Genomic DNA, 25,692 nt, shown 5'->3' on the forward strand with positions numbered 1-25,692 from the left:
ATGGCAGAAATTAGAATCAAAATTATTTTGTATGTGATTCACATGTTGCACAGGAACTTCCGAATACAAGCACTTATCACAATGGTAAACATTTGTAATTTTAAATGGAAGACAGTCTCTACAAGCAGGAGCCATTCCTCATTTATTTACCAATATACTGAAATATCTCTCCAACATATGCAAAAAAGAAAATCATTGTAAAACATCGGCAAAACAGAAGTTTGTGACAGGGAAGACAGTAGCCCCTAAGAAGTTGTGATGTCAGCCAGTGTTTCTTCTGTGCAAGAAAGTGTGCAGAATGAATTGGTAAAGACCCTAAAAATAGTTTCGTTACAAAGATCACTGAAGTGTGAGAAACAAGAAGACGTCCATAAATGTAAATGTTCACTGACACCATACAAAAGACAAATGTGGACATCAGCAAGACATTTGGAGCACAATATCAATGTAGAGTATGCAGGGCTGGGTCCCTGCATACTCAGCCACTCCAGTTTCGGGCATGAAGTTTGCACCATGCAGGTTTCCAGCCTGTGGTCAGCAGGTACTTCTCCTTTGGAGAATGTTTAGGTGCCTCGCTAGTACATTGCGTGTTTGGATTTAGGGCTGTTTACAAGATTAATGCTAGCAGGTGCCACCAGGAACTACCATTATCACTCATAGACAGCCCATGCTGCAACTACGGCGGCGCTGCTATCAGGGAAGACTAGCTTGCGTCCGTGGATCACACGGTCAACAACACTCCACGGATAATCTCCGCCTGCGGTATACTTAAGCCACCTCCACCAACTTCCAGCAGGCAGTTGCAGTTGTAGCTGCAGCTCTGCTCTAGGCCACTTGTGCTGGGTGCCTACGGCTTCCCATCCGTTGGAGCTTCAACTGAGTCTGCACCACACATCAGTCCACTACGCCATGCCACCTAGCAGGTACCAGCAATCTTCCTGGAGACTCAATAATAATGTGTAGCCGTGTTACAGTGATTACTTGACCAATTTTTCTTTGGGCTTCGAGTTATACTTACCTCTGATCAACAACAATCATTTTGGTTATTACAGTCTTATGTGACACTTTTCTGTGGTAATGCTGCAATAAATTATATTGTCAGATTATATGTAGTGTTATCATCCTTCATCGTACTGTTCACTGTCATCATACCGGGTCATACCCAAAATCTGGATACACTACGGTGTTCGGACTTTACTCTTGGTTATGCTATGGATCTGCAATGCTATGCTGAGATAGAATGTCGCTACTAACTTTGTACTGCCTTCGGCTGTCACTTCCTTGTTACTGTATTCTGTGCCATCTTGGCTTTGGCTCAATAAACAAGTTAACTGTTCTTCATGCATTTGTATTGTGGGCTACAAGATTCACAACCCGAGTTTTGGAACCAGAATATACAATTAAGAAAACTCTGTGTATCCCATATATTTCCACAGAAACTCAATCCGATTCACAACATATGCTGAAGATTCTTCCAACCAACTCAACAAGATTGTTTGATTTATCTTCTACCCTGTTACATGGTTTATCTACAACGTGGAATTATAAAATGCCCTAAGTGTCTGTCCCTTTCAAGTGGGAATTCATCTGTCACGTCATTTGCTTATGTTGATTAGAGACTGCAGCTCTACTACAGGAGAGTCATTGCCTACATACCCATAATTCGATCAAAGAAAGAAATATTTAGAAGAAGGAGGTAGCTGCTGTTCAGATGCACCACAAGCAGTTATTACTAAGTAACTACATAACCTCTACTCACTTTTTGAGCTTCTCTCCATTCTTCTTCTTTAGATTTGAGTCTTCTAAGTACTACTGGAACAGCTACAGTTGGATTCTTTTTCAAACCCTCAATAATATCAGGTGCCTTATCACCATATAACCTTTAAACAATAATAGAAAAGTACATGTAGTACAAGCATCTTACACGTAACTGATAAGCAAGAAGTAAGGTAAAAGAAAGCTGTCATGGCCTGTAAAAAAATTAAATTAAATGATTAACTTATCCAACACAATCAACATGTTTTATACTGATCATTTCTGAAATGCACCTACCAACAGTACTTCGTGTTCTCCGATACACCGTACTTAACGAGAAGTATATGGAAAGTTATGTTTCACTTTGCAGAAAAAATAACTTTTATTTTTTAAAGATCTTGTCAAACTTAAAATAGCAGAATCAACCTCATTTTGACTTTAGATAATTGTGAAAGCAGTAATAATTGTGAGGGCAGTAAATTGGCAACACTCATACGAAAAATGGATTGTGACACCACTCTACAGACTTTGAAAAGTGCGTTATGGTACAGTTCATTCAATATACAGAAAAAAGAATTTACTTGTTTTTGACAGGGATTTTTGATTGTTGTGTAACGTGACAATTCAAGTAGTTATTATGCTGCCTTTTCTCTGCATTATTGTTGTCTTATCTGAGACAAAGTACAATAAACGTCATTCATTTCAGTGAGCTACTTGCTACTGTAAAGACTGCCTTTGTTCACAATTCACTGCTGCAAAATCTTTTTGCAAATGCTTCTTTGTTTACGATTCTATGATCCACACTAATTCTCTCTTTCTTTATTTGTCATTAACTTTCTTTGGAAATGGTACAATACAACTAAACAATATCAAAGATAAAATGCTCACATTGTTAAGAAATGAAGGAACATTATTTTAGATAAACAAAAGAAATAAAAAATACTGTATTTGAAGAGAAACGAATAAGAAGAAAATATGACAAACGTTTAGGAATTCAAAGCCAGATTAGATTAGACGTACTGTTTCTTATGCGGACCCATTATTAGGAGATCCTCAAGCATATGGAACATTACAGAAAAATAAAAATATACAAAACATTAAGGAAAAGATCTTGAGTGAATGGCGGGACATCACATCGGACAAGCACAATATATAAACAATAGAAGAAGTTGCACAAGCATGTGCACATAACAAGGTGCATTTAAGTTCTAAAGCCTCCGATTTTTTTTCTCCGGACTGGAAAGAGATAGAAACATGCGCATTGTTTTAAAATGACGCCGCGTTCATTGTCAATATGTCCCAGAGATGGCAGCACCGTACGGGAGATGGAATTTTACCGCCAGCGGCGAGAATGAGAACTGTTTTAAATACTTAAAATGGCGACGTTTTCCTTACTTGAACAGTGTGCAATCATTCGTTGGTGCAATCATTCGTTTTCTGAATTTGCGTGGTGCGAAACCAATTGAAATTCATCGACAGTTGAAGGAGACATGTGGTGATGGCATTTCTGTGGGTTCTCTGCACACAATCCTGCATGACGACCTGAAAATGCGAAAAGTGTCATCCAGGTGGGTGCCACGAATGCTGACGGATGACCACATGGCTGCCCGTGTGGCATGTTGCCAAGCAATGTTGACGCGCAATGACAGCATGAATGGAATTTTCTTTTCGTTGGTTGTGACAATGGATGAGACGTGGATGCCATTTTTCAATCCAGAAACAAAGCGCCAGTCAGCTCAATGGAAGCACACAGATTCACCGCCACCAAAAAAATTTCGAGTAACCGCCAGTGCTGAAAAAATGATGGTGTCCATGTTCTGGGACAGCGAGGGCATAATCCTTAGCCAATGTGTTGCAAAGGGCACTACAGTAACAGGTGCATCCAACGAAAATGTTTTGAAGAACAAATTCTTTCCTGCTCTGCAACAAAAACGTCCGGGAAGGGCTGCGCGTGTGCTGTTTCACCAAGACAACGCACCTGCACATCGAGCTAACGTTACGCAACAGTTTCTTCATGATAACAACTTTGAAGTGATTCCTCATGCTCCCTACTCACCTGACCTGGCTCCTAGTGACTTTTGGCTTTTTCCAACAATGAAAGACACTCCCCGTGGCCGCACATTCACCAGCCGTGCTGCTATTGCATCAGCGATTTTCCGGTGGTGTACGTCTGCAGGGCGATTACGTCGAGAAGTAACTCCAGTTTCATCGATTTCGGGTGAGTAGTTAATTAGAAAAAAAATCGGAGGCCTTAGAACTTGAATGCACCTTGTACAAATAGTAGCTGCTATAGCCTCTTGGTAGGAGTTGATCAGTGCACCTGATGATGACAACTCATTCTCTTGTTGAAATATTGTGCACGTCTGACACAATGATCAAGCCATTTGCCCAATAACTTTTCATTAATAATATAGGCAGGAAAACTGATGAAGTACATAAAATATACCTGCAAACAAACTAATTTTAGGAAACCCTTCTGCAGTTCCTAAATGAATTGGTTCTGAAGGAAGTGGCATAGGCCTAAGTGAAAAATTTTAAAACTTTTTTCAATTACAAATTATTGTAGAAAGTTGTCACAAACATGTAAATCCATTCATAAGATAAGAAAATCAGGAGCAAGGACGAGGTGCCAGTTAACAATAATTGCTTACACAGATTATATTACTGCACAGAAGGGTGTAGCAGTCAAATATTACTCAGAGCTCATATTATGTGATACTGTTAATAATATATACAATGACCAGCCAGAATATTATCACCACCTACCTAATAGCTGGTACATCCACCTTTGGCATGGATAACACCGGTGACACCTTGTGGCTGGGAAGCAATGAGGCCTTGGTAGGCTGCTGGAAAGAGTTGGCACCTCATTTCCTGTAAATTCTGGGGAGGGCGCCCACGATCTGTGATGCCATGTTCAATCACATCCCAGATGTATTCAGTCAGGTTCAGATTTAGGGGTGGGGGGGGGGGGGGTAGGGGGCGCAGCACATCAACTTGCCCTGAGTTCTTCGAACCATTCCTCCACCCTCTTGGCTTTGTGACACTGTGTATCATCTTGCTGAAAAATGCCACTGCCGTCGGGAAACATGATCGTCAAGAAGAGGTGCTTGTGATCTGCAACCAGTGTGCGATGTTCCTTGGCTGTCACGGCGCCTTTCAAAAGCTCCAGTGGACCCATGGATGCCCATGTAAATGTTCAGTAGAGCATAATGCAACTGCCGCCAGCTTGTCTCCATCCCACAGTACGCATGTCAAGGAGCTGTTCCCCTGGAAGTTGGCAGATTTGCGTCCTCCCTTTGGCATGATGAAGAAGGTATTGAGAGTCATCAGACCATGCAATGCTCTGCCACTGCGCCAATGTAGAGAGCTGACACACACGTGCCCCTTTCAGTCGTAGTTCCCAATGTCATGGTGTTAACATTGGCAAACGCACGGGTCGTCGGTTGCGGAGGCACATCGTTAGGATTGCTCAGTGCACTGTGTGTTCAGGCACACTTGTACTCTGCCCAGCATTAAGTCGGATGTTAGTTACCCAACAGTTCACCACTTGTCCTGTTTTACCAGTCTGCCCAGCCTACAACATCCGATATCTGTAATGAGAGATGGCCACACAACCACATGACATATAGACATCATTTCACCTTGGTAGTGCTGAAGACACTACAGAACTCCCTGAACACCTGACAAGTCATAAAGTTTCCGAAATGCTCGTGCTGAGCCTATAGGCCATCATACTACATGCATTGTGTGTGTCTGACTAGCAGTCATTCCTCGCCAGGTGACACTGCTATTGCCTGGATGGGTTTATATCGATAGTAGGTCAGTGGTCATAATGTTCTGGCTGATCAGTGTACATTAACTGGTTCTGCTACGAATTACATAGCTGGAGTAGAAGGAATTGCCCATTGCAAAAAATTCATTAGCCTTCTCCTAAACTTAACATAATTAGCAATAAAACATTTCATGGTTTTCAATGAGTTATTGCAAATGTGTGTTCCTGAGCAATGGGCAACTTTCTGGATCAAACAAGCAATTTTAGAATTTTACATAGATTGTTCTTATTCCTAGTATTCATTCTGTGAACTGATCTTTAGATAAAGAGATTATTTATAAAGAGATTATTTACCACAAATTTCTCTACAGAATAAATATACTGACAAGCAGTAATTAGCACATCCTTTTCTCTTAACTGAGTTCTGATTGACACTTTAGCATTCACACTGCAAATGATTTCTATTACATACTTCTAGACATGGATGACACCGTGGAATGAATGCAAGGAAAGTTTGTAACCTTTTTTTTTTATTTTTACCTAGATCTGACAACATTTGCACGGGAGCTATTTTGCTTAGTTGTTTTGGAAGTTCTATGATATGCTCCTTCAAACTGAATTTATAATCAAGTCATAATTCCTTAGACACACTTATATTTACATGTCCTAATATATTTTCCATATGTTGGGGAGAACTTGTTGCCTTTTTTGAACTGCATATAATTAGCTTGTTGGAAGCTTAATCACAATAAATTAGAAATTCTTTATTAGTGTGCACAAAGGTTTCATTAAGAGCTCCTTCAAAAACTATACTTGACTTCCTTAGTACTGCAATGTTAGTATCACCGACAAACAAAAGAAATTAAGCAGCTGGTAATGTTACTTGTGAAAGGTTATTAAGAAACAGAGGAGAAATTGAGGGCCCTAAGATTGAACCTCGTGGGCACCATTTGTAACTAGTTCCCACACAGAAACCAAGTAACACAAACTCTGTGTTGACAAGACGAATTAAATGTGTCTTCGAATTCACTCATATGACTGACACTGAGAAATGTGGACTACATTTATCATTCCAGAAATTACATAAAAACACTGATAGCATTGCTGTGGACAAAAGTGTACAATTATGAAAAAGATCTAAATGGTGATTGGTAGGAGACAGTTGCAGCAGTGGCTGGTAGCAGTCACATATTTGTATCATTTCTAGTTTTGGCATGAAAGCCACATTAACAAACATATATTTTAAGATTTGTAACACAAAAAAATCAAGAACTTGAATAATGTAATAGCATCTTATGTACAATAAAAAAAGAAATACCTGCGAACAGCCCTAAGGTGGATAGTAGGAGATGATCCTCCCAAGCACTCATCCAATTTGAATCTTACTAATTCTTCATGTGACATCCGTGACATTTTTTTATTTACTCCTTCCAAGACTCTAATTGTTGAAGTGTTTGTTTCTATCACAAGATCCAGCTGAAATAAATAAGATAAAGTTGCAAATGAATTAATGTTTTAAGATTAAGACCAATAGCATTTTTAATATTCCTATACATATGATGGAAAATAAAGTTGAATCACAAAACAAATGACACTATTTAGAGCATAAATAAAATAAGACTCCAATGCAAGTGTTATATCTTATTAAAATATCAATGCATTATGCTTAAGGGTTCGATAATTCCTGGTTAATAAAGGCATAAAAGTAAAATATAAGCATTGAAAATATAATATAATTGTAAACACTGGATAGATGCCGATAGTCAAAACCCTAACGGACAATTGTGACAGGGGTAACAAAGAAAAAATATTTAACACTTTAAATCTCAAATTTTTAAAACCTATGTTTCTTTTACTGGTAGCAGAGAAGAGTGACAGCTGGAGGCAGCTGTGTGTAAAAAAAAAAAAGTGAAAATACATGACACAGCTCATAAATGACCATAGCGTACCCAACATCATTAAATTCAAACTTCAGATCATAAAAAATTAGATGACAGCAATGGACAGACCAAATACAAAAATGATATAACCTACAACAACCAAATAAAAACTATGCGAATAACTGATTAGAAAAGAAAGATCTACAGAGAAAGTGGAAGAAGAAAACAAAAACTAAATACAAATATCAAACCAGAAATAATGCAAGCACAGGAATCAAATGTTGGAAAGAAGCCAGTAATGCTGAGAGGAAAGTCAAGGAAAGTAAAGTAAAGCAGCACTCAAGTAGCACACTACTAAGACAGAAACTGCATATTTAATCATCAATAAGGAAATAAGCTTTTCGAAAACTTATGGTATGATCTCTGTAGTTGATATCTATCTAATTTTAAAGATACTCTCTCAAATTCTGATTCAAACCAAGTTCACCAATAAATGACAGTTTTTGTATTTATGTAGCTTAGCTACTTTTGATATTAAATGCTCCCGTCCATTCCACCCACAACTTTGTGGCAGGGATGTCTGTTTGGGTATAGGTACACCAACAGTTATGATACCACTCATGTAATTGCTTTCATTTCCAGTTATTACCTATTGCATCAAAAGATTACTCACATTACTTCAGCTCAACTGAGAACCATTGGAACTAAAGCACAACAAAACAGAAGAGGTCATATTTAAATATTACACTATCCATGACTGGAATTCATTAACTAACTTCTACACAAAGACAGTGATTTTCTTACGTCAGTCTTGAAATGAGAGTCATACAAAGTAAAATCCTAGCAATCATTAACTTAACATCCACACTATATCTGTCAAGACATGTGACACCTCTGCAATTAATTTTTTACCCAACTCATAAATGATGCATACCTCACTAAAAAAACTCACCCAATGGATCTACAATATGCAACTTTAACCTAGCTCCACCTATGGTGCAAGAAATGGAACAAAGGATAGACCCTATATGCATTTTATCAACTGATCAATAAATTCTGTTTAGTGTTACACGTTAGTACGAACACCTTTAAGGTCTCATTGTGCATGAGCAGTCATAGTAAGGACAGTCAGCAATGGCAATACCCAATACTGTGCTAGTGGATAAGGCAAGGACTTGTTTCACCAAATGAGTCAGTTGGAACATCAATGCCTCTTCTCTGGCAATAGCAACTGGCATTCTGACAAAAATGTGACTTAGCTTCTGTTAATTTCTTCTTCAACTTATTTCTTTTGAGCCTTTCCTTGTGCAGGGCAGGACAGTAAAAAAAACATATTTCTCATACAGCTAGAATGTTAAAAGAGGACATGAGACAGCTGCTCTCAACCCTCCCCAGCAGCTATTAGAGCAAACATTGCCATTTTTGTACACATGGTACCACAGACTGTGCAGGACTATGTGAATAAAAAAACCTGTCAACGCACATGGAGAGAGTTTCTACCACTTGTCTTCATGTTTACAAAACCCTACCTTGGCCAGCAAGGTTGACAGATCTCTTCCCAATTGAGAATGTTTAGAGCATTACGGGCAGGGCCACAAGCCATCTTGTGGTTTTGATGGTCCAACGCGCGAACTGGACGGAATTTCTCACTATATCCTTCAGGAAGACATTGAACAACACTATCAATCAATGTCAAGCTGAGTAACTGCTTTCTCAGAGTCTTTCACTATGGCATGTCTGAATAAATTCTTCTCGGTTTTCAAACCGTGTCAATTCAAATCAAATACTGAGCTTTCGACGGCTATCTCCACCATCACCTTGGGAGTAAAAACTACTGACTGCCGGGGCTGGCACTGTTTTCCTCTTATAGAGGCACGATTGCAGCATCTGGCACCAGTAAGAGAGGGCCAAAAAAACCCATGCACAGAAGGTGAGTTTGGTAGTACATAGCAGCTCTGGTCCGCTGCGTGACCGACTGGTGTCAAGTGGCGCAAGGGCCCGGCACCACATTTCAAACTGGTGTTCCTGCCTTCCTACAAGCACAAGCATCTGTCTTTACTCCCATTCAATATCCAAGGGCCACTCTGACACCCTAAGTGTGTACCTCTAGCCTCTGTTAAAGTTATTGCTGTTTATTATAATCTCAGCCATCTCCTTCATTACAGAATCCAAAAACATTGATAAATGAGCAAAGACTCTTGTCTTTTCAAACTGTATTTTGTGTCCATTTTACTGTAAGTGCTCAGTTATGGCCGACCTGTCAAGCTCCCTTTGTTTAATATGTTGCTTGTGTTCGATACAGGGCTCCACAACTGTGCTTATTGTTTAACCTGTATAGATGCTGCTGCATTTGCAAGGGACACCACACACACTGGTAATGTGAAGAGTCATGCTGTCTTTAACGGGGCACAGTGTAGCTCTTATCTTAGTGACCAGCCACAACACTGGTCTCAATCCATGTCTCTGCAGCAAACATCCTAACTTGCTGTTCGTTGCTGCACAGTATGGCCGGAAAGCAGCCGGCTTGGCCTCTTCTGACAATTCAAAAGGTGTCCTTCTTTTGCTGGTACAAAGACCAAATATTATTTCTGATGACAACCACCTACACTCTGAATTGAAGCATTTCAGAGACATGTTCACAGAGACTGGTAGAAGAGCTCAAGCCGAGTGCTTTCCTCCCATACGGTGCGGCAATTAGCAGCAAGTTACGATGTGTGCTGTAGTGACATGGACTGAGACCAGTGTTCGGGCCTGCCCCCAAAATACGAGATTATGCACCCTGTTAAAACGATATAGCTCTTCATGTGCCCAGTGTATATGGCGTCTCTTGCAAATGCAGCAGCATCTATATAGAACAAACAATTCGCACAGTTGCAGAGCACTGTACCGAACTCAAGCGACAGAGTAAATAATAGGAGCTCGACAAGTCAGTCATAGCTGAGCATTGCCTGGAAAACAGACACAAAATACAGATTGAAAAGATGAGAGTCTTGGCTCATGAGCCAACATTTTGGGATTCTAGTTATAAAGGAGGTGGCTGAGATTAGAATGAACAGCAACAATTTTAATAGAGGAAAGGGGTACACACTTACTACAGCGTGGTGTCGGGCTTTGTATATCGAAAGACAAGACAGACACTTGACACTTGTAGGGAGATGGGAGCAGTAGTTCCAAACATTGCCCCAGCTCCTTGTGTCAACTGATATCACTTGGTGCCGTGGCAGGCTGGAACTACTACGAGTTACCAAACTCATCTTCAACGCATGTGTCATTTTGCCCCCCTCTGATTGGTGCCAGATGCCGCAATAGTGCCTATAGAAGTAGAAAACACTGCCAGCCCCATGAGCCACTGGTTAAGGACAATGGCGGTGATAGCCATCAAAAGCTAGAGATTTTATTTGAATTGACATAGCTAGAAAACTGAGAAGATTTTATTCAAATAATTGCCTTCACAAGGACCAGAGGTGGACCATATCATTATTGACTTGCTCAATTAGTGAAGCTCTTTCTCTTGAATAAATAGCCCAGTTTCTTTTTTAAATGTAATTAATCATTCATTTGTCTGTACATGTATATCCCGTCCCCCTATTTTCGTACCTTTCAGGTAACTGATTCCCCCCCCCCCCCTCTTCCCTCCTCCTTTGAGTATTTTTCTTACTGTATCACATGCCCACAATGCCGCCAGGTGACATTTAGTCTTGTGGTGTGCAGTGGTAGTAATGCTGTGGTTCAAGATAGTATTGGAGGTTAAATATATGTGTTAAGTCATTATAATAATTCATGAGATAACAATTAGGAGAAGGCATCCATGGCAAACCGTCTAATAGCTCTTCATATTCCCATCTTATGCCACGTCTGTCCAGAACATTCTGAGACTGCTTTTATTCTTGAAGTATAAGTGATGTCAGCATAACAACTACAGTCACAGTTTGAACTAGCAACTGTAAACGACAGACGTGTATTCAACCAATCTGTTGTGAGCAGGCAGTATTAAGCAGTGGCCATGTAGCCTCAGTGTATCAGTGTTCCCAAGTAACAAATCACAATGGAGCAGCATTTCTCAAGTTGAATGTTTTGAACAAGAGAAAAAGTGTGTGCAAAGTTTTTCCTGCATTTCTTGCCTTTCAAACAAGAACAATGATGCACAGATGTCTGCCATGATTTGACTGAAATGCAAGATATAGGCAATACTTTTCTGGGAAAAAAAGTTATAGGTGATGAGACTTGGTATTATCAACTATTGCAGAACAATTAAATGCACAAATTCATATGAAGGGTCAATGTTTTGATGACATAACCAACATTCGAGCCAATGTGATGGCTTTTCTGACAGTGTCACATGGTCGTATGAATGTTCTGTGTGTTGTCGACAAGTGAGGGGAGACTGTGTAGAACACACAGAGTGTTAAAACCACAATCTTAACATTTTCTATTTTTTTATTAATTACAGTCTCAAAATTTTTTGGATTGACAGGGTATGCAAATACAAATTATACTGAGGACTAAACTGCAACACATTTCATAACTCACACTCAATACATGTTAGTACTGAATGAATTATGCTTTTATTCTCTGCTGTGCAGTTTTGTCTGATACGTATGTGAATCTCTCGCAGTAGTTCTTTTTCTGTCCATATCCTGTTTACAATAGTTTTCTCATAATTCCTGCAAGTTTGATGGTTGTTTATACACACGTCACACTAAACATCCAAAGGCCCATGATTGAAGTACTTTTAAGTCTTCCATTTTTCTTGGCAGTCGAAGTGACTTTCACTTCAAGCAATGCTTTTCCTATCATGTGACTGGGTTACCAATTTCTTAACAGAAAAAGAAGGAAAAAACACAACTCCTTTGATAGGATCATTCCTGGTGAAGTACTGTTGTGTTAATACCAACTTCTGGCTTGACCACAGCATTTTTTTTAACTAAGGTCACAGCATCTCCTTTCACATAACATCCTGTATGGAAAAAATGAGAGCTTTACAGCTATTTGTCATCCTATGTTTGCAAGATCTATTACACCATTCCTAAAGCACTTTCCCTGAAATTCACATCTATGTATATATAATCTGCAAGCAGTTTACAGTGTGTGGCAAATAATTTAACCCCAAGCCAGTTTCTGGATATTTCACTCTTGATAAAAAAGCAACATTGGTGTTTAACATTCCATGGATGATTAGACAGAGCAAAAGCTTATGCTGGTTAAGTATGGGGCAGGAATTTCAGCAAAAGTTGTTTTGAAGAAGCCATCCTGGCTTTAGCCTGAATAAATTTACGGTAGCTAGCAAGAACCTAAGGCAGGACAATTGGACAAGGATTTTAACATCACAACAAATTAACCTCGAGTGGGTGCGCCATTTTTTATAACACAAGTGGGCATGCAGTGTACGTTGTACACAGGTCTATATGTTACCAAGGTAAGCATATACGGACAAAATTACAGCTTAATCTTAGTTAAATAAAACAAAGGTAAAATAAACTTACATTATATGAGCTAAATGGCTGTTTAATTAAACAATAACAAAATAATCTTTCATTACATCACTCTGTTGTCACGTACAAGTTTACCCCACATTTGAGTCGCACTCAAGGCATTAAACAGTGCAGTTGCATCAGATCCCAGCCAACCACTTATCTAATTGCTAATTACCTCCCAGTCAACTGCCTCACTGTGGGATTGTGCTGCTAGCTTGGAATCTGTGTCATTTTCTTGCATGCATCATAAATTTTTTCTCGCCTAGCTCACTGTTTATTTTATATTACTGCTGCTCACTTGGATGTATGAGAGCACAATGTAGCACTGTGCTAACTGAAGCAATAATGAAGGAACAGGTTTGGGCTTGCAACTATAAGACCACAATTGAACACTACAAAACAATGTTATTTGTGGTTTACACACTATGTACATCGGTGGACCCGCTCAAGGGTTAATAGATGTCCAACATCTTCACCACTGCATGACCTTGCTTGGTACCTTGACACAAATGAAAAGGAATGTCACATACAGCCATGGCTACTAGATTGGTTTACTCCAACACCCTCTTCATGGGATCATTACATGAGTCATGTCAGCTACTGGTGACAACGATCATTGCTGAGGGTTTGACTTCTTTGCTAACAGTCTAAATATATAAAACCCTTGACAACTTCTATTCCTATTTGTCCTTGTACTGTATTTCTGAAGCTGTCATTGTGAATCTAATTCACATGATGTACACTCAAGTTATGCACCTTCAACTCCACAAGTTTACAGCAAAGCATACGTGCAGACTGGAGATTCAAACAAATTAGCATATTTTCCTTTTGATGCTGTGCTTCTGCGATAATGTAATTTACACTATGTTTTCTGTACTCAATCAGTAGAAACAGAACCCTTATAGGATCACTTTGTTGTCCGTCTGTTAAGATCCCTTTTTCTAACGGACACGAAAAGATATCAAGTTGGAATTCATGGCAAATACCAAAGTCTAATGTGTCTCGGTATTGTAAATAATTTAAGTTTCTATGTCAGTGCAATTCAAAAATATGGACATTTTATGTCACATATTATGATACTCGAAAACTTACTCATTAATACCTATTGGGTGTGTCCCATTGACCTAGAATCCTGAAATTTGGCAAGAAGCAATGTTTTGCTGTACAAGTAAAGGAAAAAATCTGAAAATTGTTACTCTGCAATTATACCACATAAAAAATATTTTTTTTTTTTTTTTTTTTTTTTTTTTTTTTTTTTTTTTTGGCATTTGTTGACTGTATGTCCATCTGTTAAGGCCCCTGCTTCTCAGGAAAGGGGGAGGTCTCAAGTTGAAATTTATGTTAAATACTAAGGTATAAGATCCGTTGGCGGTGTAACATATTTAAGCTTCTAAGTCAATGCAATCAAAAGATATGGCCATTCATGCACATAATTTCATTCTCGCAAACTCACTTATGAAAACCTACAAAGAACTGTCTACACAAATAATGATGTTTGTACGGAACCCTCAGAGTGGGAGTCCTACTTGTACTTGTCCAGCTTTTTATTTAGCCACAATTCTGATTATGAAAATTACGTCGTACGAACTAGAGTGGCCAACACATGTAGTGTTGAGATGTCATTAATCCAACCATAATGTTGGTATCACAGTCTCAACATAACAGTAAGAAAAATGAAGATACTAATAACAGTCATTTCTCAATGAAGGTACTACTGTTTACTTGGAAGATTTGCCTATTCTGTACTATGCGTTTTACAAAAATTTAAGTTCAGGGAACAACAGAAACTTTGCATTCAGCAAAATTAGTGTACAATTAAGTTAGCATACGCTTTATCAAACATTGTTCAAAAGCTTAATTTTTCCTGAATGAAACATGAGCATACTAAGATGTGAACCTTGAAAATTTAAATAACTTAACAGATCCGTACTGAAAACTGTATCACTTATATATCCAAGCTAATCAACTCAACAGAAATGATTAAAAATAAAATAAAAGTGACAAAGTATACACACCTCAAATCTCTCATCTTCACATCTGTAAATGAACTCCTCATATTGTGTCTTCCTCGATGTAACAAAAGTTGAATCTTCTGACCACGAGGGAAAAGAGACCCAAGTGTCATTCAGAACTTCTTTGCACAGAGGTGTCCTTCCAGAGCATTTTGGTTGCCTATAATTCTTTGGCAGAGCACAATAACTAGCACCAAGTCTTTTGCATGTTGTATAATCTGAAAGAAGATACTGTAATGTATTCCACAGCCTGAAGTTATCAGTACTATGACAAACTCTGACTACAAGTAATAAACTGCACAAAAATAATTAAAATAAAATGCAAGCATCATAATATCTTACCTATCTCTTCCAATGACTCAATCATTCTGTCTGGGTGATGTCCATTGCTCTGTGAATTTTCTGATGCATTATTATGTGATGAACTAGGCAACTGGTACAAATTTCCACTACGGCTCACAAACCGCTTAAACCATTTGAACAGTTCTGGGAACTTTCCCAGAAATGGTGTGACAAGTTGAATTAACTCTGAACTGGACACAATTTCATTGTTGAATAGTGTAAGGGTACGCAAGAAATTTTCGTATGCCTCCGTGTTTTTCAAAGCTTTCCTCACCTAAAAAAAAAAAAAAAAAAAAATTGCAAGTGACTAATTCTAAACAGAGTATGATCATCATTTAAGAAACCTTTCCAAATCATAAATACAAATTTTTAAAGTACTATGGCATTTAATGGTAGAGCAAAATGCAATTTAGTATAATATATTCACAACTAACCTTATCAAAAAATGCGAAATCACTTAATGTTGAATATTTTCCTGCTTCAGTAATAGTTGTATCCCTCAGTGTTGCCAATTTATGTTTTTTTGATTGTGTTCCGGAAACCCCGGACCCTGATACTGAGCTTGACAGTGATGAAGTGCGTTTTATTTGCCCACTGCTGTGGCCAAATTTACTGCTTCCCATTCCTGCTCGTTGATCCAGTGCTGAAAGTGATGAATCTCTGCCACTGCAAGAGTTGCCGCTGTAGCCTGGCTTTGGTCCTGAAGACCTCTTAAGGACAGTTGAATGCTCACCGCTGCTCAGTCGTGCTCCCTGTTGGCATTAATTAGTATTAGCTGATATTCTTGAAATATGAAGCTTTTAGCAGCAAGACAAATCAATATGCCCGTATACAATGCCACATGACTGTGAAGTCCATATTTATGAATGTGAACACTCATCTGTATTGATGTAATTTGAACAGCGGGGGCAGGGGGGGGGGGATAGAGGGGGGGGGAGAGATAGAGGGGGGGAGAGATAGAGGGGGGAGGGGAGGGGGGGGGGAAGACAATATATGACAACTGAGTGGCAATGTGTTTATGTGAATCACATCACAAACTTGGTTGGGGGCTAAAGCACTAAACAGTGAGGTCATCAGACACTCAGTCAAGAGGTAGTCCATCTGGAGTTAGAAATAATTTAAGGACAATTAGATGTACACGAGTTAGGCAGGTATGTAGGTCAGAGCAAATGATGGGCCTCCAGAGGCTCATCTGAGGTGAGGGAAACCCCACCTGATTCCAACTCCCTGCAAACCAATGAAAGGACAACCTGTTAACACCAGGATCATAGAACATAAATGAAATTGCTGGCTGGTGCAAAAAGAAAAATAGGCCATCGCTTAGTGCATATAAAGTGATGAGTACCACTGTAAAATATTCAGTATAACTCAAGTTCTACCTATGGAAAGGAATTACTGTATAAATTTGTTCTGAGAAGCCATCTAGATCTAGAAACGTGACAACAACTTCAACAAGGAAGAGCAAGTTCCATAAGCATACAGTCAATACCGCTTATACTGACATCGCTTTTAAGAATGTATTAACTATAACAGCATAATCTAATGGTCCGGTCTAAAACCTAAATAAATGCTACATTTAAAAATCACTTAGCACAACATTGCTTATTGTGATAATATATGATGTAGTTTTATTACATTTTTGGAGAAATATATCAGCTATAATGTCCAATGTTCATTTTCATTTGTTATGTTTTTGGTGATTACTAACAATAATGTAACAATTATTTTCAAACTCTTGTTTTCTGTACAATGTTGGTTTCAAATCAGTATGTGTGTTAAACAGTCAATGCAAGAATCACTTTAAAGATGCCACAAAACAGAGGAAAGTATTTAGTATTGAAGAAGAGTCAGACATAATATGAAAATTAGTAAATACTGAAACACAAGTTAGAATCGCAAAGGAATTGGCTGTCTCACACTCAAAGATTTCTGCAATCTGGAAGGACATAGAGGAAAGACAGACTACTTTTGAACACAGTTCTTTAAAAATCAAGTATGTGAGATCATCTGAGTACAAAGGTATTGAAGAGGCTCCGCTTAAGTTGGTTAAGCAGCAAAGATAAAAAAATGTGCCAATCAATGGACCTATTCTTGAAGCGAATGCCAACAAATTTGTGCGTCTGTTAGGAAATCCAAACTTCAATTGTGTTTTCATCTCGGATACACCATGATACTATCACTGGGAAAATTTGTGAAGTTTCCAGTGTACCTGATGGCATAACAGACAAGTGGTTATCTAAGAAGTGACCTACTTTGTGTGAAGGTTACAAGCTAAATGATATATTCAGTGCAGATGAAAATGGCTTGTTTTACAACATTATCCTGTATAAGACATGGAAATTTAAAGATGAAGAGTGTTTGGACGGTGAAAAATGTCTAAGACAAGAATTACAATTGTGGTTGCTGCGGATATTTTATTTTTATTTTATTTTATTTATTTATTGTTCCGTGGGACCACATTAAGGAGAAGTCTCCATGGTCATGGAACGAGTCAATATACGAAATTATAACACGATTGTAGAAACAGATAAAATGAAATATAAGAAACATATTCAGGTGACACGTCGTTAGTTTAAATAAAGAAAATCAGGAATGTAACACTGGAATTTGCTTAATTTTTTAGCTCTTCCAGGAGCTCCTCGACAGAATAGAAGGAGTGAGCCATGAGGAAACTCTTCAGTTTAGACTTAAAAGCGTTTGGGCTACTGCTAAGATTTTTGAGTTCTTGTGATAGCTTATTGAAAATGGATGCAGCAGAATACTGCACTCCTTTCTGCACAAGAGTCAAGGGAGTGCATTCCACATGCAGATTTGATTTCTGCCTAGTATTAACTGAGTGAAAGCTGCTAACACTTGGGAGTAAGCTAATATTACTAACAACAAACGACAATAAAGAAAATATATACTGTGAGGGCAATGTCAGAATTCCCAGACTATTGAATAGGGGTCGACAAGAGGTTCTCGAACTTACACCACACATAGCTCGAACAGCCCATTTTTGAGCCAAAAATACCCTTTTTGAATCAGAAGAATTACCCCAAAAAATAATACCATATGACATAAGCGTATGAAAATATGCGAAGTAGACTACTTTTCGTGTTGAAATGTCACTTATTTCTGATACTGTTCTAATGGTAAATAAAGCGGCATTTAGTTTCTGAACAAGATCCTGAACATGGGCTTTCCACAACAGCTTACTATCTATCCGTACGCCTAGGAACTTGAACTGTTCCGTCTCGCTTATAACATGCCCATTCTGTCTGATTAAAATATCAATTCTTGTTGAATTGTGAGTTAGAAACTGTAAAAACTGAGTCTTACTGTCATTTAGCATCAAATTATTTTCCACGAGCCACGAACTTATTTCATGAACTACATTATTTGATAATGTTTCAATATTACACACAAGATCCTTCACCACCAAGCTGGTGTCATCAGCAAACAGAAATATTTTTGAATCACCTGTAATACTAGAAGGCATATCATTTATATAAATAAGAAACAGCAGTGGCCCCAGCACCGATCCTTGGGGAACGCCCCATTTAACAGTGCCCCATTGGGACTGAACATCATTACCACTCTCAATATTGCAGAGAATTACCTTCTGCTTTCTGTTCTTAAAGTAAGAGGCGAACCAATTGTAAGCTACTCCCCTTACTTCATAATGTTCCAACTTCTGCAGTAATATTTTGTGGTCAACACAGTCAAAAGCCTTCGTTAAATCAAAGAAAACACCTAACGTTCGCAACCTTTTATTTAATCTGTCCAAAACCTCACAGAGAAAAGAGACTATAGCATTTTCAGTTGTTAAGCAATTTCTAAAACCAAACTGTACATTTGACAGCAAATTATGTGAATTTAAATGCTCCAGTAACCTTGAATATACAACCCTCTCGATAACTTTAGCAAACACCGATGGTATAGAAATAGGTCTATAATTAATCCCTGTCTCCCTTTTTATAAAGTGGCTTCACTACCGAGTACTTTAATCGGTCAGGAAACCGACCACTCCTAAAGGAAAAGTTACAGACATGGCTAAGTACTGGGCTAACATACATGGAACAATACTTCAGTATTCTGCTAGATACCCCGTCATATCCATGAGAGTTCTTGGTCTTTAGTGATTTAATTATTAACTCAATCTCCCTCTTGTCAGTATCATGGAGGAGCATTTCAGGTAACAGTCTCGGAACACTTTTTTCTACGAGCGCTATATGATTCCCTGTTGGGACTAGGTTTCTATTTAGTTCACCTGCTATATTCAGAAAGTGATTATTAAATACTGTACATATATGCGACTTATCAGTAACACGGACATTCCCACTACGCAATGATTCTATATCCTCGACCTGTCTCTGCAGACCAGCCACTTCCTTTACGACTGACCATATGGTTTTAATTTTATCCTGAGACTTAGCTATTCTATCTGCATACCACATACTTTTTGCCTTCCTAATAACTTTTTTTTAAGCACCTTACAATACTGTTTGTAATGGGCTACTGCAATTAGATTGTGATTGTTTCTAACGTTTTGATATAATTGCCACTTTGTTCTACAAGATATTCTTATACCTTTAGTCAGCCACCCAGGCTGCCTGTATGTGCTAGTACCCTGTTTTGAACGTTCTAACGGAAAGCAACTTTCAAAGAGCACGAGAAAAGTATTGAGGAAAGCATTATATTTATCGTCTACTGTATCAGCACTATAAACATCTTGCCACTCTTGTTCCCTGATAAGGTTTACAAAAGTCTCTACAGCAACTGGATCAGCTTTCCTAAAAAGTTGGTAATTATATTTAACATGTGTTGCAGCACAAAAATCTTTTAGACTTAAAATTTGTGCATCATGATCTGAAAGGCCATTCACCATTTTGCTAACAGAATGCCCTTCTAGTAATGACGAATGAACAAAAATATTGTCTATGGTTGTTCTACTGTTCCCTTGCACTCTCGTTGGAAAGAATACGGTTTGCATAAGATTATATGAATTAAGGAGGTCTACCAGCATCCTTTTCCTTGCACAATCACTTATACAATTTATATTGAAGTCACCACATATAACTAACTTTTTGTATTTCCTATAAAGTGAACCAAGAACCTCCTCTAGCTTTAGCAAAAATGTTGTGAAATCGGAGTCTGGGGATCTATAAATAACAACAGTAAGAAGTTTAGCTCCACTAAATTTAACCACACCTGCACAACATTCAAACACCTTTTCAGTGCAGTACTTTGAAACATCAATTGACTCAAATGGGATACCGTTTTTCACATACATGGCTACTCCCCCACACCACAAAGAGCTCCTAGAAAAGCTGCCAGCCAACCTGTATCCTGGTAAAGGAAGCCTCTGAATTATCTCCTTATTTAAGAAGTATATAACAGGAGCATGTAAAGAAAAACTTTTGAGGATTGGCAAAATTGAGTAAACCTAGATGTTTTGAAAAAATTCACTCCCTATCGGTAGTGTATGGAAACAATGCAAAATATTGCATGACGGCTGACATTTTTGAAAAGTGATTACATAACTGGGACTCCCAGCTGAAATCAAAGAAACGAAAAATTATTCTTCTGGTCAACAACTGCCCTGCTCGACAAGTAGTCAACAATGTGCTGTGCATAAAGTTTGTGTTTTTATCTCCAAATGTCACTTCAGTTCCACAACCTATGAATTAGCAATTTATAAAATCTCTGAAAACGCAGTACAGGAAATTGTTACAAAAAATCAAAAAAGAAAAAGAAAACAGTTTTCACTGTTCTTGAGGCAATGGTAAAAGTGTTGGAAAGTGTCACTGAAAGGCAACTGCCAAGTGTTTAAACATGCAGAATTCAAAGATTTTTTTAATCACCAACCATTGGTGAGGGCGACTCTTTAACAGCAACAGCTGATGGTGCTGATGATAAAGGTGAGGATGACATACCTCTGGTGGAATTAGAGCAAGAATTTTGTTCATTTTTACAACTTGTGAAATAGAGGATCTCATCCAGATAGACAACAATCTTATCATGTATGCCTCAGCAAGTGAAGAGGAAATTTTAACTGACATCCAAAGCCAAGATTATTGACAAACATAATAATTAACAAGAAGAACAGTTTGTTGTGCCACCACTTAAAGAAACAGAGTTTAATACAAATAACAATAATGAGGCATTAAAATGAATGCATCATCAAATGCAAAATGTGTATGCACATCTTACTCATATATGCAAAAAGCAAACAAAGATAACTGATTACCTTAAGTAGGACAGTATACTGTAGTATGTGTCACTGTATTGCATTTTAAAATTAAAACAAGGGGTTAAAAAAAACTAAACAACATGTCTTTGCTGTGACTGTAGAAAACTCAAAAATTAAATTCCAATATGTGTTACTAATAGACCTAAGTATAGAAGTGGAATAATATTGCATTTGTTACTGATGTTTTGTGGTTATGTGTGTTGGATATATTCAATGCGTTTGGTGCAGAACCTCACATCTGTAGCACATTTTAAAGAGAAACATCATAGTAAGTGTAAGTATTCATGAAATTTGAGTGCAGAATACTGTCTTTTCATTTTGGTACTGCTGAATAATTTTTGCAATACGGTACCTGGAGTGAAGTTGTGTCATTCAAGACATACTACACAGCAATTACAATAAGATTTAAATATGCTCAACTTTTTCTTTCTCTCATTATCCAAGACCGTGTTTGCCATTACTGAATGACTTACTCTGTTACCACTCATTTCTTCATTTATTACAGTTTTTTTTCATTTTGCTTGCATATCACTGCTGTATGTATTGCATAAACCCAAGAAAAATTGCTCTTCAGTCCCTCTCCACAATTACTGTATTGTAAATACAGTAAGTGTACTGAATTTCTGTTACCTTTTGAAGTTTTAGCTCTATGGTGGCCTAAAATTTACAGATACCAAATTTTTATTAAAAAACAAAATAATAGCCCGGTTTGTGTGACTATCAGCTATAACGACTATAAACTGTTGGTCCCTTCGATGTTGTTATAAGAGGTTTCAACTGAATCATAGACAACTATCTCATGGAGAGCAACAATTGCAGGTAGCAAGTGGGATTGGTTGGTTGGTTTGTGGGATTAAAGGGACCAGACTGCAACGGTCATCGGTCCCTTGTTCCGAAACTTAAAAATACCCACACTGAGTAAAATACGGAAAAGAGAGACAACAGACGAGACAGGACAAGAAAAACTCAGACAAAGAACAGACAAAACAAATTAAAAGCACACAGAGTGGGACAGTGGTTGGCCGACCATAGAGAAAAAAAGAGGAAATGCCAACCACCAAGAACATTAAAAACTCAGTTTAAAATCGGAGGCCAAAAGCCAGAATTAACACTAAAAAACAGAAACAACAGATTAAACGATAAAAACCCCCTGCCCGAATAAAACGCAAAACTAAGACCACCATGGCAGAGTCATCTATTAAAAGGGCAGAGAGCGTGTCAGGCAGCGCAAACGTCTGCCTGAGCACAAATAAAAGTGGACAGTCCAACAAAATGTGGACCACTGTCAATGCCGAACTGCAACGACAGAGAGGGGGGTCCTCACGGCGCAATAAGTGACCATGGGTCATCCGGGTGTGCCCAATACGCAGTCGACAGAGGACGACAGACTCCTTGCGAGAGACTCGCAAGGAGGAGAGCCACACAGTCGTCGTCTTCTTGACGGCACGGAGTTTATTAGGGGCGGTCAGACCGCGCCATTCAGCGTCCCAAAGCGAGATAACTTTGCGGCATAAGACTGCCCTCAAATCACTCTCCGGAAGGCCAATGTCTAGAGTGTGTTCACTGGCTGCCTGTTTGGCCAGGCGGTCAACACGTTCATTGCCCGGGATACCGACATGACCGGGGGTCCACACAAAGACCACAGAGCGGCCGCAACGGGCAAGAGTATGCAGGGACTCATGGATAGCCATCACCAGACGAGAATGAGGGAAACACTGGTCTAGAGCTCGTAAACCGCTCAGGGAATCGCTACAGATAACGAAGGACTCACCTGAGCAGGAGCAGATATACTCTAGGGCACGAAAGATGGAAACCAGCTCAGCAGTGTAAACGCTGCAGCCATCCTGCAAGGAACGTTGTTCGGAATGGTCCCCTAGAGTTAGTGCATACACGACACGACCAGCAACCATCAAACCGTCAGTGTAAACAATGCCAGAGCCCTGATACGTGGCCAGGATGGAATAAAAGCGGCGGCGGAAGGCCTCTGGAGGTACTGAGTCCTTCGGGCCCTGTGCCAAGTCGAGCCGAAGGCAAGAGCGAGGAACACACCATGGGGGTGTACGCAAACTGGCCCGGAAAGGAGGTGGAACAGTGAAAACCCTAAGCCCGGAGAGAAGCTCTTTGACGCGGACGGCGATCATACAACCAGACCGGGGCCGACGTTCTGGCAGATGGACGACCGATTACGGGAACAGGAGACGATAGTTTGGATGCCCGGGCAAGCTAAAAACATGGGCAGCATAAGCGGCCAGCAAACGTTGGCACCATAACCGCAGGGGAGGTACACCTGCCTCCACTAGTATGCTGTCCACAGGGCTGGTGCGGAAGGCACCAGTGGCAAGTCGTATCCCGCTGTTTAGTATTGGGTCCAGTACCCGCAACGCAGATAGGGAAGCGGAGCCATAAGCCAGGCTCTCATAATCCAAACGGGACTGGATTAACGCCTGGTAGAGCCGTAACAAGGTAGATCGGACGGCGCCCCAGCTGGTGTGGCTCAAGCATCGTACAGCATTGAGATGCCGCCAACACGCCTGTTTAAGCTGCCGAATATGAGGCAGCCAAGTCAACCGGGCATCAAAAAGTACACCCAAAAACCTGTGGGTCCCCACCACAGCAAGTAGTTCACCGTCAAGATAAAGCCGCGGCGCAGGATGGACCGTTCGGCGCCGGCAGAAATGCATAACGCGGATCTTAGCAGCCAAAAACTGAAAACCACGCGCTACAGCCCAAGACTGCGCCTTCCGGATTGCGCCCTGTAGCTGACGTTCAGCAGCTGCAATGCCAATAGAGCTACAGTAAAGGCAGAAGTCGTCAGCATACAGGGAAGCGGAGACAGAATTTCCCACGGCCGCAGCGAGCCCGTTAATGGCTATTAAAAAACAGGCAGACACTTAAAACAGAACCCTGTGGTACACTGTTCTCCTGGACGTGGGAGGAACTATACGAGGCCGCGACTTGCATGCGGAAGATACGATACGACAGAAAATTGCGGATAAAAATCGGCAGACGACCCCGAAGACCCCATCCATGAAGCGTAGAAAGGATGTGATGACACCATGTCGTATCGTACACCTTCCGCATGTTGAAAAAGACAGCGACCAGGTGCTGACGGCGGGCAAAGGCAGTACGGATGGCAGACTCCAAGCTCACCAGATTGTCGGAGGCGGAGTGGCATTTACGGAACCCACCCTGAGACGGAGCCAGAAGGCCCCGAGACTCCAGTACCCAATTCACCCACCAGCTCACCATCCGTTCAAGCAACTTGCAGAGAACGTTGGTGAGGCTAATGGGATGGTAGCTGTCCACCTCCAGAGGGTTCTTTCCAGGTTTCAAAACGGGGATGACAATGCTTTCCCGCCATTGCAACGGAAACGCCCCCTCGACCCAAAGATGGTTGTAAAGGTCAAGGAGGCGTCGCTGGCAGTCCACTGAAAGGTGTTTCAGCATCTGACAGTGGATGCCATCTGGCCCAGGAGCGGTATCAGGGCAAGCGGCAAGGGCACTACAAAATTCCCACTCACTGAATGGAGCATTGTAAGATTCTCGGTGATGGGTGCGAAACGAAAGGCTCCGACGTTCCATCCGCTCTTTAATGGAGCGGAAGGCCAGTGGGTAATTGGAAGAAGCGGAACTAAGAGCAAAATGCTCTGCCAAGCTGTTGGCAATTTCGTCGGAGTTTGTACAAACTGCTCCATTCAGTGAGAGCGCAGGGACGCTGACAGGGGTCCGATAGCCGTAGAGGCGTCGGATCTTTGCCCAGACCTGCGATGGAGAGACATGGAGGCCAATGGTGGACACATACCACTCCCAGCACTCCTGCTTGCCTTGGCAGATAAGGAGGCGGGCTCATGCACGCAGCCGTTTGAAGGCGATAAGGTGGTCTATGGATGGATGTCGCTTGTGACGCTGTAGCACCCGCCGGTGATCTTTAATTGCTGCAGCGATCTCAGGCGACCACCAAGGCACAGTCCGCCACTGAGGGGACCCAGAGGAACGGGGAATGGCAGATTCGGCGGCAGTAACGATGCCGGTGGTGACCGATTGAACCACCGCATCAATGTCATCATTAGAGAGAGGCTCAATAGCGGCAGTGGAGGAGAACAAGTCCCAGTCAGCCTTATTCATAGCCCATCTGCTAGGGCGCCCAGAAGAGTGACGCTGTGGTAGTGACAGAAAGATCGGAAAGTGGTCACTACCACACAGGTCGTCATGCACACTC

General features: G+C 40.1%; 1 protein-coding gene across 1 annotated transcript in view; it reads right to left on the minus strand.

The window, feature by feature from the left end:
- The window catches only part of LOC126248118 (paired amphipathic helix protein Sin3a-like), a 306,715-nt gene that overhangs the window by 117,560 nt on the left and 163,463 nt on the right, over positions 1–25,692 (minus strand). The window contains exons 11-15 of the mRNA XM_049948797.1: positions 15,673–15,990; positions 15,239–15,512; positions 14,900–15,114; positions 6,849–7,006; positions 1,760–1,880 (exon numbers count right to left, since the gene is read on the minus strand). Coding sequence (XP_049804754.1) covers positions 1,760–1,880; positions 6,849–7,006; positions 14,900–15,114; positions 15,239–15,512; positions 15,673–15,990 — 1,086 coding nt within the window. The remainder of the gene's footprint in view (positions 1–1,759; positions 1,881–6,848; positions 7,007–14,899; positions 15,115–15,238; positions 15,513–15,672; positions 15,991–25,692) is intronic.

The sequence above is a fragment of the Schistocerca nitens genome, chromosome 3, assembly GCF_023898315.1.
Source record: "Schistocerca nitens isolate TAMUIC-IGC-003100 chromosome 3, iqSchNite1.1, whole genome shotgun sequence".
NCBI classification, from domain to species: Eukaryota; Metazoa; Arthropoda; class Insecta; order Orthoptera; family Acrididae; genus Schistocerca; species Schistocerca nitens.